Below are 12,898 nucleotides of genomic sequence, written 5' to 3' on the forward strand. Positions count from 1 at the left end.
CTGAAACAGCTCCCAGTTGCCAAGCTGTAACAATTTCAGCAACAAAATAAATAGGGTTATATTGGATTAAACTCAAAAGACAAAATAAATCTCCATTGGTCCATACTGATATAAATGACTTCTTGAATAAATTCCTCAATGGAGGAGAAGAGACAAATATCCCAGGCAGAAGAATTCCATGTAAATTATGTAAATTATATTCTACTCTCAAGGAGGTGGAATGTAACTCCCCCAGCCTAAAGTGTGGGCTGTGCAGAATAACTTTCTTCCAGAGTATGGTTTGGGAAGAGGGGGAAAAGAGTTAACTCTACAGCAGAGGAATAACCAACCCTACTTCAACCAGGTGACCAACGTAGAAGTCAACAATGTTGATAAAATGTACTCTTGCTTTTATGTGATAAAATATGGCACTTTAATTCTTTGGGCTTTCTCCCCAGAACATACATCCCCGGGCTAATTATGAGAAAAAAAACATCAAACAAATCTGATATTCTACAAAACACCTGACCCATACTCCTCAAAACTCACAAGGTCATCACAAACAAGGAATATCTGAAGAACTGTTACATCCAAGAGGAGCCTAAGGAGATCTAGTGGCTAAATTTAATACGGTATCCTATATAGGATGGACAAAAAAAGGACATTAGGTAAGAGTTAAGATAATCTGAAGAAAGTATGGACTTTAGTGGATAATGCATCAATATTAGCTCATTACTTGTAGCAAGTATTCCATTTTAATGTGATACTAATAACAGGGAAACTGGATGAGAGGTATATGAGAACTGTCTGTACTATCTTTGCAATTTTTCTATAAAGGTAAATCTGGTCTAAAATTTAAAAAAAACTTTATTTAAAAATGAATTTTAAAAAACAAATCTGACCTGTGGTCTGTCAGATATTTATTGTATGCTTTTCTTGTCTGTCTTGTAATCATCTGCTGTTACCCCACATTGTAGCGTGTGCTATGAGAGGTTTAAAGGACTTGCCCTTAGGGCCTACAGGAAATGGTAAGCAAATGCAGGAGGAGCTGAGTACCCCCATGGCAAAACTAGGCAAGACCACAGGGAAGGAGCAGGCCAGAATGATGGACGACAAGCAAAAACCAGGACACATGTGGCCTGGTCAGATTCCCTGGGAATCAACAAAATGTATGGATGGGGCCCAGGGCAACAGACCCAACTGTGAAAACAGTTGGATTCCATGAAAATGGGAGAATATAAGCTCCATGAAGACAAAGATTTGTGTCTTTTGTTCACTGTTGTGTCCCCAGCCAGCACTTTGAAGAGTGTTTGGCACATAGTCATGCTCAATAAGTATTTGTTAAATGCATAAATGAAATGAGAAGACTTCTGAACCTACCTTTCACTTTCCTTTCAATAGCTCCCTGCAATGGGCACTAGACAAGAACAGAATTATGTGTACAGGTTGTATAAGTGTGTGTGTGTTTGTGTTAAGAGATATAAGATGGATAAACCCTAATGATTAATAAATGTGATAAAATCAGAATTTTATACTTATTGGTAACATTGCCTAAATAATTCCCACTGGTATCTGACATCTCAAAAGAAAATAGCTATTTATTTTTTTAAAGATTTTATTTATTTTGAGAGAGAGAGAGCACACACGTGGTGGGGTAGGAGAGGGAGAGGGACAAGCAGACTCTGGCAGAGAGTCTGATGTAGGGCTCCATCTCAGGACCCTGAGATCATGACTTGAACCGAAATCAAGAGTTTGGTGCTCAACCAACAGAACCACCCAGGTGCCCTGAAAATAACTATTTAATTTGATAAAATGACTAATCCTAGAAAGAAAGTTTTGCCACAACCATAAATGATATTTGGGAGGAAAAACACTTTTTTCTCATCACTGTGAATGACGACGAGATTACTTTTTTGGTTTATAACGTCTCCAGGCAGTGCCACTCACATTTTATTCAGTATGAATTGGATTGTCAGTGAATGGTGTTTCCTTGAAGCTTTGAACCGTAGCTCTGATGTCACCTGTAGGAAGCAGGTATAGCTATTCCAGAATGTTATTTTAAGTCAGCTTCAATAATTCAAGTAAACTTGCCATTCGGGACCTGCTCAGAAGCATGCATTGCCCTGCTGGTGATAATGTTTGGCAGACGGTAATTGTTGAAATGGTGGTAAAGGTTCAGAGTTGATCATGTAGCCAACCATTGTGTCAGTAACCAGGGATTTTTGTGGATGGGATGGATTGAATGCGAATTGTGAAAGTTGGTGATAATATTCAGTAATCAGATCATAGAATGCCATCTTAGATGTCATCTAGCAAACACTGTGGCCCAAGCCCTCAGGAGGAGGCAGTCTATTATAATGGTTAAGAATGGGGTTTGGAAAACTATCATCTGGGGAGTCAAACAGGGCTCATATTGTTTTGTAGACAAAGTTTTATTGGAACACAGCAATGCCCATTTACTTAGGATTTGTCTGTGGCTACGACAGCAGAATTGAGTAGATACAATAGAGACTGTAGGGCCCACAAAGCCAAAATATTTACTATTTGGCTCTGAACGGAGAAGTTTGATGATCTCTGGTTAAAACCACATAACAATAAAAAATTATTTAAAAAAAAAAACAAAAAACCATAGGTTTTAGAGACTTAGGCAGGGCTGCGTTTCAATCCTGGTTTGTAAATTTGAGTGCCAAACTCATTAGTGCCAAAACTTGAAGTGAACTGACATAAAACTATTTTTAATCTATTTCTAATTACCTATCTACCTATCTATCAATCCATCATCTAACAGTCTACATATGATCTATCATCATCTATCATCTATCTATCATCTAATCTGCCTCTATCATATTAATCAGAGGACACTAACAGCTGTACTAAAACTTTCAAATCTTAGTGACTTGGCACCATATAAACTTACTTCACACACAGTGAAATGGGGAGAGTGCTCTGTTCCATGCAGTCATTCAGAGATCCGGACTCCTTCCACTTTGTTGCAGGGCCAATTGAAATATGTGAGCTCATAGTCCCCACAGATGGGAAGAGAGAAGAAGGAGATGTGGTCACTTCTACTCACATCTCTTGGTAAATCTCAGTCATGGCTCCACCTAACTGCAGGAGAGCCTGGGATTATGGCCTATTCATGAGATCACCGAGCGGAGCACATGGACATTGGTCATCAGCAGCAGTCCCTGCCATGTTTATCATGTATCATATTTCACTGCATGAATATTACACATTTGATTATAGCATGCTGCAGACCCTACCAGAGACATTAAATAATATGGACTAGTGTATGCAGGGTATTACTTGCCTAAATCTGCCGGGCTGTGAATGACAAAACTCAGCTGGCTCTGAGGCTTTCAGATGAGGGGCTGGGGATCTATATACATCTCTCAGGCAGGATAACAATTGCTAAAAGATGCATTCTGGCGCCAAACTGCCTGAGTTTGAATCCTGGCCCTCCTACTTTCTAGCTGTGTGACCTTGGGCAGGTTGCTAAACCTCTCCATGATTCCCTTTCTTCATTTGCTAAAAAGGAGTTAATAACGGTACCTGTGAAGATGAACTAAGCTAGTATATATAATGCACTCAGCACAATTGCCTGACTCATGAGTTCAAATGAGTTCTAAACAAGAGTCAGTTATTATTACTGTGTATAGCTAATAGTATTTTTAAACACTTAGTATTAGTGACTGACACACAGTAAGTACTTACTATATGGTGAGATGCAAAATTATCTTTCATACCATTGTGGACAGAGCGATCATGTAGCCATTGAATGACTATGTTCAGTGATAGAAGATTACTGTTTAACAAGATGACCAATGTCGTTATTAATTGGCTTTGTTAGAAAAATGTCTCGTGTAATAACTACTTTGGTAACACCTTATAAATATCAAGCATGTATTTGGTGCCAGGCACTGAGCCCAGGACCATGTGGCTTCACCGGTAAATTCTGCCAAACATTTAAAGAACTAATACCAATCCTTTTCAAACTCTTTCAAACAATTTCAGAGGAAGGAATATTTCCAAACTCATTTATGAGGTTAGCAGTATCCTGGAACCAAAACCAGATGAAGGTACCACAAGAAAAGAAAACTACAGGCTAATATTCTTGATAAATATACATCCAAAATCCTCCACAAAATTCCAAGAAATTCGAACAGCCCATTAAAAGGATCATACAACATGACCAAGTAATCTTTATCCCCCTGATGGAAAGATGGTTCAACATATACAAATCAATTAATGTGATATCCCACATTAACAGAATAAAGAAGAAAAATCACATGATCATCTCAATAGATGCAGAAAAAGCATTTGACAAAGTTGAATGCTCTTTCATGATAAAAACTCTCAACAAACTAAGAACAGAAGGAAAGCATCTTCACATAATGAAGGCCATATATGACAAGCCCACACCTGACAACATGCTCAATGATGAAAAATTGAAAGCTTTCCCTCTGGGATCAGGAGAAATGCAAGGACACCCAATATTGCCACTTCTTTTCAACAGAGTATTGGAAGTCGTAGCTAGAGAAATTAGGTAAGAAAAATAAATCAGATGACATGATATTATATATAGAAAATCCTAACAATTACACCCAAAAACTGCTAGAACTAATAAACAAATTCAGTAAAGTTGCAAGATACAAAATCACATACAAAAATTACTGTGTTTCTATATATCAACAATGAATTATCTGAGAAGGAAGCTAGGAAAACATTCCCATTTACAATAGCACCAAAAAGAATAGAATAAAAAACTTAGGAATAAACTTAACTAAGGAGGTGAAAAACTTGCATACTAAAAACTGTGAAACACTGATGAAAGAAATTAAAGAAGACACAAACAAATGCAAAGTTCATGAGTTGGAAGGCTTAATATTGTTAAAATATTCATACTACCCAAAGCTATCTGCAGATTCACTACAACCCTATTAAAATCCCAAGTGGTATTTTTTACAGATAGAAAAAATTCATATGGAACCACAAAATACCACAAATATCCAAATCAATACTTAAGAAGGAACAGGGCTAGAGGCATCACAATTCCTGATTTCAAAGGATATTACAAAGTTATTATAGTAATCAAAACACTATGGTACTGGCATAGAGACAGACATATAGACCAATGGTACAGAATAAAAAGCTCAGAAATATATCCATGCACATATGGTCAACTGAGCTTTGACAAGGGTGTCAAGAATACACAATGGGGAAAGGGAAAGGATAGTCTCTTCAACAAATGGTATTAGGAAAACTGGATACCCAACTCAAAAGATTGAAATTCCATCCTTACCTTATCCCATACACAATTATCAATTCAACGTGGATTAAAGACTTAGACATAAGACCTGAAACACTAAAGCTCCTAAAAGTAAACCTGGGGGAAAAACTTCATGATATTGGTCTTGTCAATGATTTCATGATAGGACTCCAAAAGCACGGGCAACAGAGTAAATAAACAGGTGCTAAACTAAAAAACTTCTGAGCAGCAAAGGAAACAATCAGTGGAGGGAAAAGGAACCTACAAAATGGGAGAAAATATTTGGAAACCATGTATCTGATAAAGGGTTGTCTCAAAAATATATAAGAAATTCCTTCATCTCAATAGTAAATATCTAACAACTCATAAAAAATGAGCTGAGGACTTGAATATACATTACTCTGAATATATCCAAATGGCAACCAGGTATATGAAAAAATGCTCAACATCCCCAATCACCAGGGAAGTACAAATAAAAACCACAATAAGATAGCACCTCACACCCATCAGGATGGCTATTAACAAACAAATGAAAGATAAGAAGTGTTGAGGATGGGGTGCCGGGGTGGCATCTGCCTTCGGCTCAGGTCATGATCCCAGGGTCCTGGGATCAAGCCCTGCATCGAGCTCCCTGCTCCGGGAAGCTTGCTTCTCCCTCGCCTACTCCCCCCGCTTGTGTTCTCTCTCTTGCTGTCTCTCTCTCTGTCAAATAAATAAATAAAATCTTTATTAAAAAAAGTGTTGAGGATGTGAGTAAATTGGAACACTTGCACACTGTCAATGGGAATCATAACTGTGTAGCAACTATATGGAAAACAGTATGGAGGTTCCTCAAAAAACCAAAAATAAAAACACCATGTGATCCACTAATCCTACTTCTGGATAATTGTCCAAAAGTATTTGAAATCAAGATCTCAAAGAGGTATTAGACTCCCATATTCATTGCCACTCTATTCCCAACAGCTACCCTGCAATATGCAACAACACTGATGAACTTGAGGACATGCTGAGCCATCAGAGACAGACAAATACTGCATGATTCCACCTACATGAGGTATCTAAAATAGACAAATTCCTAGAGTCAAGGAGTGGAATGGTGGTTGTGGGGGGCTGGGGCAGGGAGAAATGGGCAGTGACTAAGGGGCGTAAAGTTTCAGTTAAGCAAAAGGAATAAACTCTAGAGATGTGCTGTACAGCATTGTACCTGTAGTCAACAATATTGTAATATACACTTACAATTTTGTTAAGAAGGTAGATCTAATGCTCAGTGTTCTACAATAATAGCAATAATAATAAAGAAAAAAAGTCTCAAAAAAGTTATTAAACCACCCAAACTCAGATTTTCCCTGTAAATAGACTAAATTTCTTGCAATGTGTCTAAAGTCAAATCATATATAAAAAAAAGTCTATGACTTACCTCAAAACTCACAGCTCCATTGTGGTCCGTATCAAACGCATTAAACAGAAAATGCGCGTATGTTGTCGAGTCTGAAATGTTGCAAAGGGAATATCATTAAGGCAGCATTCCAATACTCTACTGAAGACTGGCGTAGCATGCCAGAGCCTCCTTCTAGTTAGGAAAACTTACTCCATCTCCTCTACTTGTGCTTTCTTCCTGGCTGTGCACCTTCGTTCAGTAGAGGATTATAATTTGAGATTCATGAGAGTTCCTCACACAGATGCCATTGATGATACACATTCTCTGTAAGGTTGTTGCTGGAAATGCTCTGAGCATCTGGGAGTCTTGGGTGATGTTCCTGGCACTGAGATGAGTAATGGTACCATAGATGGGTGTGAGGATGAAGTGAGATGCATCTGGAAATTGTTTAGTGCTTGGCAGGGGCTATTGTTACAAGTAAAATAATAAAAATCCTAAGAGTGTGGGATGCCTGGGTGGCTCAGTCATTTGGGCATCGGACTTGATTTCCACTCGGGTGGTGATCTCAGGGTCATGGGAGCAAGCACCCAGGTGTGCTCAGCGCTCATTGGGGAGTCTGCTTGAGATTCTCTCTGTCTCCCTCTCCCTCTGCCCCTCCCCTGCTCTCTCTCTCTAAAATAAATTAATTAATTAAAAACAATACTAATAGTGAGACATGCATGAATTGACACTTTTAGTGTTGTGATTATGAGGTTGTTCATCATTTTTACAACTCAGATAAAGATAGGGACTCAGAGAGGTTAAGAAACTTGCCCAAAGTCACACAGTCAATTAGTAAAGAGGGATGAAACTGAGTCCTTCTGACTGGAAAACCATGCTAGCCCACAGCCAGTGAAGTGGTCTGATGAACTGAGGACAGGGGTCACTTGGGAAGTTTCTGTGGCCATGGTAGGCGTGTGGGGTCCTGAGGGCCCCTGGGCCTTGTGTGGGATTCACGGTTCAAGGTAACACTGGGCAATATGGGACGGGGCTCATTCCCCAGCACCTTGCAATGCTGCCTGATAACCCAGGAGTACATCTGAGATCCAACACATCCGCTGAGCTTGCTTCTAGGGGGTTTTCCCATTTTTGCTCTTTTACTTTTTCTCTGTTGTCTCCCTTCATCTCTGAAAAGCTTTCTGCTATTTCATGTTAAAAGTATATTTTTTCTTGATATTTTCTTTTCTTAGTGCAGTTTTCATTTTTCAGTGCTTCTGTGCTTGACCTTGATCAAATTTACTTGATTATTTTAGATGTTTCATCTCATGGTTTTAGCTTTTTACCTTAACCTTTTTTATATTAGAAAAAAAAAATTGTAACCTTTTAGTTCATTGGCTCCAGGCTTTTATCTTGTTTAAAAATCTCATCTATTTCTATGTTATAACTTTTAACCTTTATTTTTTATTGGGATTGAACAAAATTTCTTACTCACCTTTTACTTTATAAATTGCTTTTTAAAGGCTGTCAAGAAACTAAGTCATAGTGGCAGTAGGAGAGAATCACCCTTCCCAAATAAGAGAGGTCAGAGGTCATAGAAACTTCCCTCCCAGCTCTCAAGCACCCATGGCCCACTTATGGATGGTTTTTCCTGAATGCTTCACCCAGTGGTAAGTGCTATTGAAGGCCACATATTTTACAAGGTAGACTGAACACTCAGTTTCTCAAAATGATTGTGGCATTGTCTTTTACCTCTTACCTTTAAATACGATAGATGAAACCACTTGTTTTTAAACATAGGAATTATTAACACTGTTCTCTATGAACTAACCAGGGACCACAATTGGGTCTAAACAGTATGTCCTATAATTGTATCTAGAGTGAATGTCCACACAGTATTGATGAGTTGCAGAAAGAAATCCTTTTAAATATGGGTTATTACCAGGGATTTGGTTATAAACAATTTAGTGCCATTCTTGGGAAGTTCCATTATAGAGTTGTCAAGAATTGGCAGCCTTTTTATATTCACATAGTTGTTTTGCTCTCAACAGTGCTGTTACACAGATTTCTTGAACTATTTAGTGCCCTATGGTGATAGGAATTGACAGGTGGTATGTTAAACTTACTTTCCAAGGGAGAAAAAAAGAGATTTTGCATATTTTATAATGAGCTTCATTAAGCAGATCTCTTAGTATCCTATTTAGACAATCAGGGTACATGCCTTTACCTTAGCAAGCAGGACTCAACATGAATAATGGCTCAGAACAATGTTGGCAATTTTTTTTAAAATTAAAAAAATAAGCTAACATGAACATACAGTAATTAGCTTTCTTCTTAAATGGGGTCACTCTAGCTTTAAAGCTTGACACATGGGACAGACACTCTCAAGGTTTGCTCCGATGTGGTATAGACTCCTTGTTCCTATAAATGTGCCTTGGCAATTCCCCTGGAAGTTAAACCAGTTTTCCAGTCCAGATATACTGTGCAGACCACAGTCGTCACTAGTGTAGTGAAGTTGGACTGCCTGAGTTTGAATTTCAGCTCTCCCAAACATCAACTCAATGGCTTTGGGAAAGTTGTTTATCTTCTCTGGGACTCAGTTTCCTCATCTACAAAATAATAACACCAGTATGTACTTTGTAGGGTCCTAAAAAGATTAAATGAGATACTAATATGCAAAGTGCTTAGAACAGTCCTAAGCACATATTAAATTTAAGTTCAATAAATATTATCTATTATAATTATTGTTTCACAGACAGCCACCTTAAAGAAATGTGAGTAAAATTTTTACAGATATAATACCTTTCCACCTGAAAAAGTTCCTGTGGGTTTTTTTTGTTTTTGTTTTGTTTTTTGTGAAATCTCTATTGTGTGTCTAGGTGACTGGAGTTCTTCCTGCTCTATAAAGACCAGTAGAATTGTATCATGAAGGGTTATTGTGGCTTCTGCTGGGGTTTGGATTTTTTTGGACAGGCATCTGGAGACTGTGAAAGTTTCTGAAAAAGGGGAGTGATGTTCTGAGCTTTGACTGGATGAGAGGAAGGAGCTAAGGCACTGGAAGTATCTGGCTGGGCACAGAGGTAGATACATGAAGAAAAGGGAAACTGTCCACAAAAGCATCTGTGGTCAAGTCTCATCTGATGGGTGTTCTTTTTAGACACTCAATACATGTTTACTTACACAATGAATAACTGGCATCCTGGAGTCTAGATTTCAGTACAGTTGGGAGCTCAAAGATAGAACATTGATCTCTCTTCTCTCCAATGACCCAAAAGTCTTCTCTGACCATGTTTCCTTACACATAGCAAAAACAGTTCCTGAGTTTGATATGCTGAGATTGCCTCAGTTTCCTACAATCTTACTTGTGAAGTAGAAAATTAAATGTGGAAATTTTGTGCTTGGGGGACAAAATTTATGGATGCTTAGGACAGGAAGTTATATTAGATACCATTTAGCTGTTTATCTACATTTAACAAAGGTGGAAAACAGTTGCAGGTAAATTCAGTGACTTAACTAAGATTACCTAGTTGGTTAATGATAGAGTTGGTAATGAAATCAAGACATTCCAACATCAGCTCCTAGAAATAAAGGATGTGTAGAGTAGAAAGAAAACAGGAATTTTTGTTCTACATTTTATAGATGTTATGAAAGCATTGCTCCACAGGAACAGCCTGAGGCCCACAGCAATACGCCATTTGAGTCACAGGCCTTAGTGGTGTTACAGTCTCACAAAACCAAGACTCAACTTAGTCCAATGACTTTAACCCAGTTATTTCCAACCCCCATCGATAATACCAACTAACGCCTTGATTGAAAAAGCTATCAATGTACATAAATTTCAGAGAATTTGAACAAGTGCACTTGATTTTCATGATCCAGGTCTGTGGATTGAAATCAATCTGGCCGATTTTTTCTTCCTACCACAAATCCCTACTCCCACTTGAATTCAAGCCCAAGGTACAGAATTAGTTTAATGCATTTGAATATACAGTTCAAAACACTGTTGCTATGGTGAGGCAGGTTCATATACATGAATAATAGTTTCTGTTTGATAAGGCCTCTATAAATCACCCTGAAAATCCTTAGAAATATTGTTCTAGGACAAGAAAGATATTCCATGGGTGGTGTTATTAAAAAATCTTTATGCCCTTGACCCCGTCCAAGTGCCTTGCACACAGTGACAGCTCAATAGGTGTTTGTTGACTTAGAGTCTTCTGATTGGAGCTAATTCTTCCGTTCCTTGCACAGCTAGTAGGTGCCTGGCACAGGCAAAGTAAGTGAAGAATCCCTACAACATGAGCAGGAGGAGCCCAGGAAACTGCAATTTTCACAAGATTTTAAAATGTTCAGTGAACTTAAGAGTGTCCATGCTAAAGTTTCCGCTGTACATGGCATTGAAAAAGTATTGCTGTAACGATACCAGGAAGGGCACCAACCAGCCATTCATTTCCTCTCAGCTGGTTTTCTAGCAGGCATACTTTACATCCCTCACAAACCAGAAGCTTCTGCTCACTCCATTTGTGCTGCCATCCAGAACATCAAACAGGTTGTCCTTGGTAAACCATCTGGCTAAGCAGTAGAGAAAACTAAGAGCCTGACACAATACAAATTGCAGGAAGTTCTGTAGAGAAGACAAAGTTTTTTCCTAGAGGAAATGGTGAGATGTGGTGATTTATGGACCCGTCATTGTTCGTGCTCATAATGAGAAACCTGTTGCTTTCAGATCTAGATAAATGGCTCCATAGAAGCGTGAGGATGGCCATGACATGAATTTGCCTCTCATTGGAGATTGTGTTCTTCCTCAAGACATTTCCCCCCTTTCTAGCAGCACGGCAAGATACAATTTGCATGTGTGATATTAATTTTTTATTATTTTATTTTATTTTTTTATTTCCAAAAATGTCTTATTGGAGTACAGTTTTGAATATTAGGGTTTTTTTTGTTGTGATATTAATTTTTTAAATTGCGAGTCATCATTCTTTAAAATATGTCATTTCCTTCAGTAGTGCCTGGTACTTTTAAATTTATCATTCAATTAACATGAATAGTCAAAGAATTTTTAAGAAAGCAAAAGTGATTTTTTTCCCTCAAATACCATTGCATTTTGCAACAAGAATCATTTGCAAAGGATTGTGCTTAAGTAGATGTTCTCTAATGCCAAAATGTTATTTTTCAAATAAAGATAAATTTTTAATGTGAAGCTTTATCCCATTTGTAGCATGCCATAACTTTCACTTGAGATAATAAAAAATAACTTAAAGACTTCCATTTGTGCTAGATCTTTGATATTGCTGTTAATCAATATTCTGACAGATACTTAGAGTTATAATGTAAACATGATTTTTCTTCAGAAATGCCATGTTTCTTCAATAATGTAGAAATAGATGAGTTAAACAAATGATATTCCAAATTCTTTATTAAGGCACACAATGGACCCATTACAATCTGGGCATCAGGCCCTATGACCAATAGCTGTCCTTGGGCTGTTAGTAATGAGATGGGGTAGGGGGGAATTGTCACCCATGAGATATCCAAAGTCATGTAATAATGGGTCACCTTGTGTTTTCTCAGAATTCTAATTTAATTCTTTTTAAATAATTTAATTTTTTAAAAGGAATTGTTTTTAATTTAATTCCTTTTAAAGGTCATCATGAATGAAAATTTTGGGCAGGTACCACATCTTCTTCCTCTTTCATTATCAGCACCTAACACATAGCCAGGCACATAGTAGACTGTGTTTGAGCTGGGCCTCTTGTTGAATGAAAGAGAACCTATAAGGCCCAGGGGCAGATAGACACCTTCACTCATCTCTAAAACATATGTGTTATCTTTATGATTTCCTTGTTTCCTTTCCAGTTAAATTAATATTTAGAGTGGTGTTAACTTTCTCAGATGTGGGGGGGGAGGTGTGATAGCAAGAGGTCCTAAAAGAGAAAGAGCAGAAAGAACACTAGGTGAGGCTCTAGCAAAATCTAGGTTCTAAGCCTTATCTGCCACTTAGTGGATGCATGACCCTGAGGAAACCATTTAACTTCTCTAAAGCCCAGATTTCACATCTGAAAGTTGACGATAATCGTATTTGTCCTAATTTGAGAGTGGGGAGAATCAAATGATACCTACAGTGCATGCTAAAGAGCTTTGTGGCATATCATGGACCAAGCCATCATTGTCCAAAGGTGCTGTGCCTTTGAGAGCCACAGTATGAGATACACAGTATTACTGCTTCTTGTATTCTGCTGAAGGAGAAATCCCAACTATCTGACAATTTGTAAGGAGCTCACTTTTATGATATGTTG

At 37.9% G+C, this 12,898-nt stretch overlaps 1 protein-coding gene across 7 annotated transcripts in view; it reads right to left on the bottom strand.

Moving 5' to 3' along the window:
* KCNIP4 (potassium voltage-gated channel interacting protein 4) overlaps positions 1-12,898 on the bottom strand; it is a 1,107,330-nt gene that overhangs the window by 15,713 nt on the left and 1,078,719 nt on the right. For all 7 annotated transcript variants that reach the window (XM_027600590.1, XM_027600587.2, XM_027600589.2 and 4 more), the window contains one exon: positions 6,666-6,736. In XM_027600590.1, the coding sequence (XP_027456391.1) occupies positions 6,666-6,736 (71 nt within the window). The remainder of the gene's footprint in view (positions 1-6,665; positions 6,737-12,898) is intronic.

The sequence above is a fragment of the Zalophus californianus genome, chromosome 2 (assembly GCF_009762305.2).
Source record: "Zalophus californianus isolate mZalCal1 chromosome 2, mZalCal1.pri.v2, whole genome shotgun sequence".
In the NCBI taxonomy this organism is placed as follows: Eukaryota; Metazoa; Chordata; class Mammalia; order Carnivora; family Otariidae; genus Zalophus; species Zalophus californianus.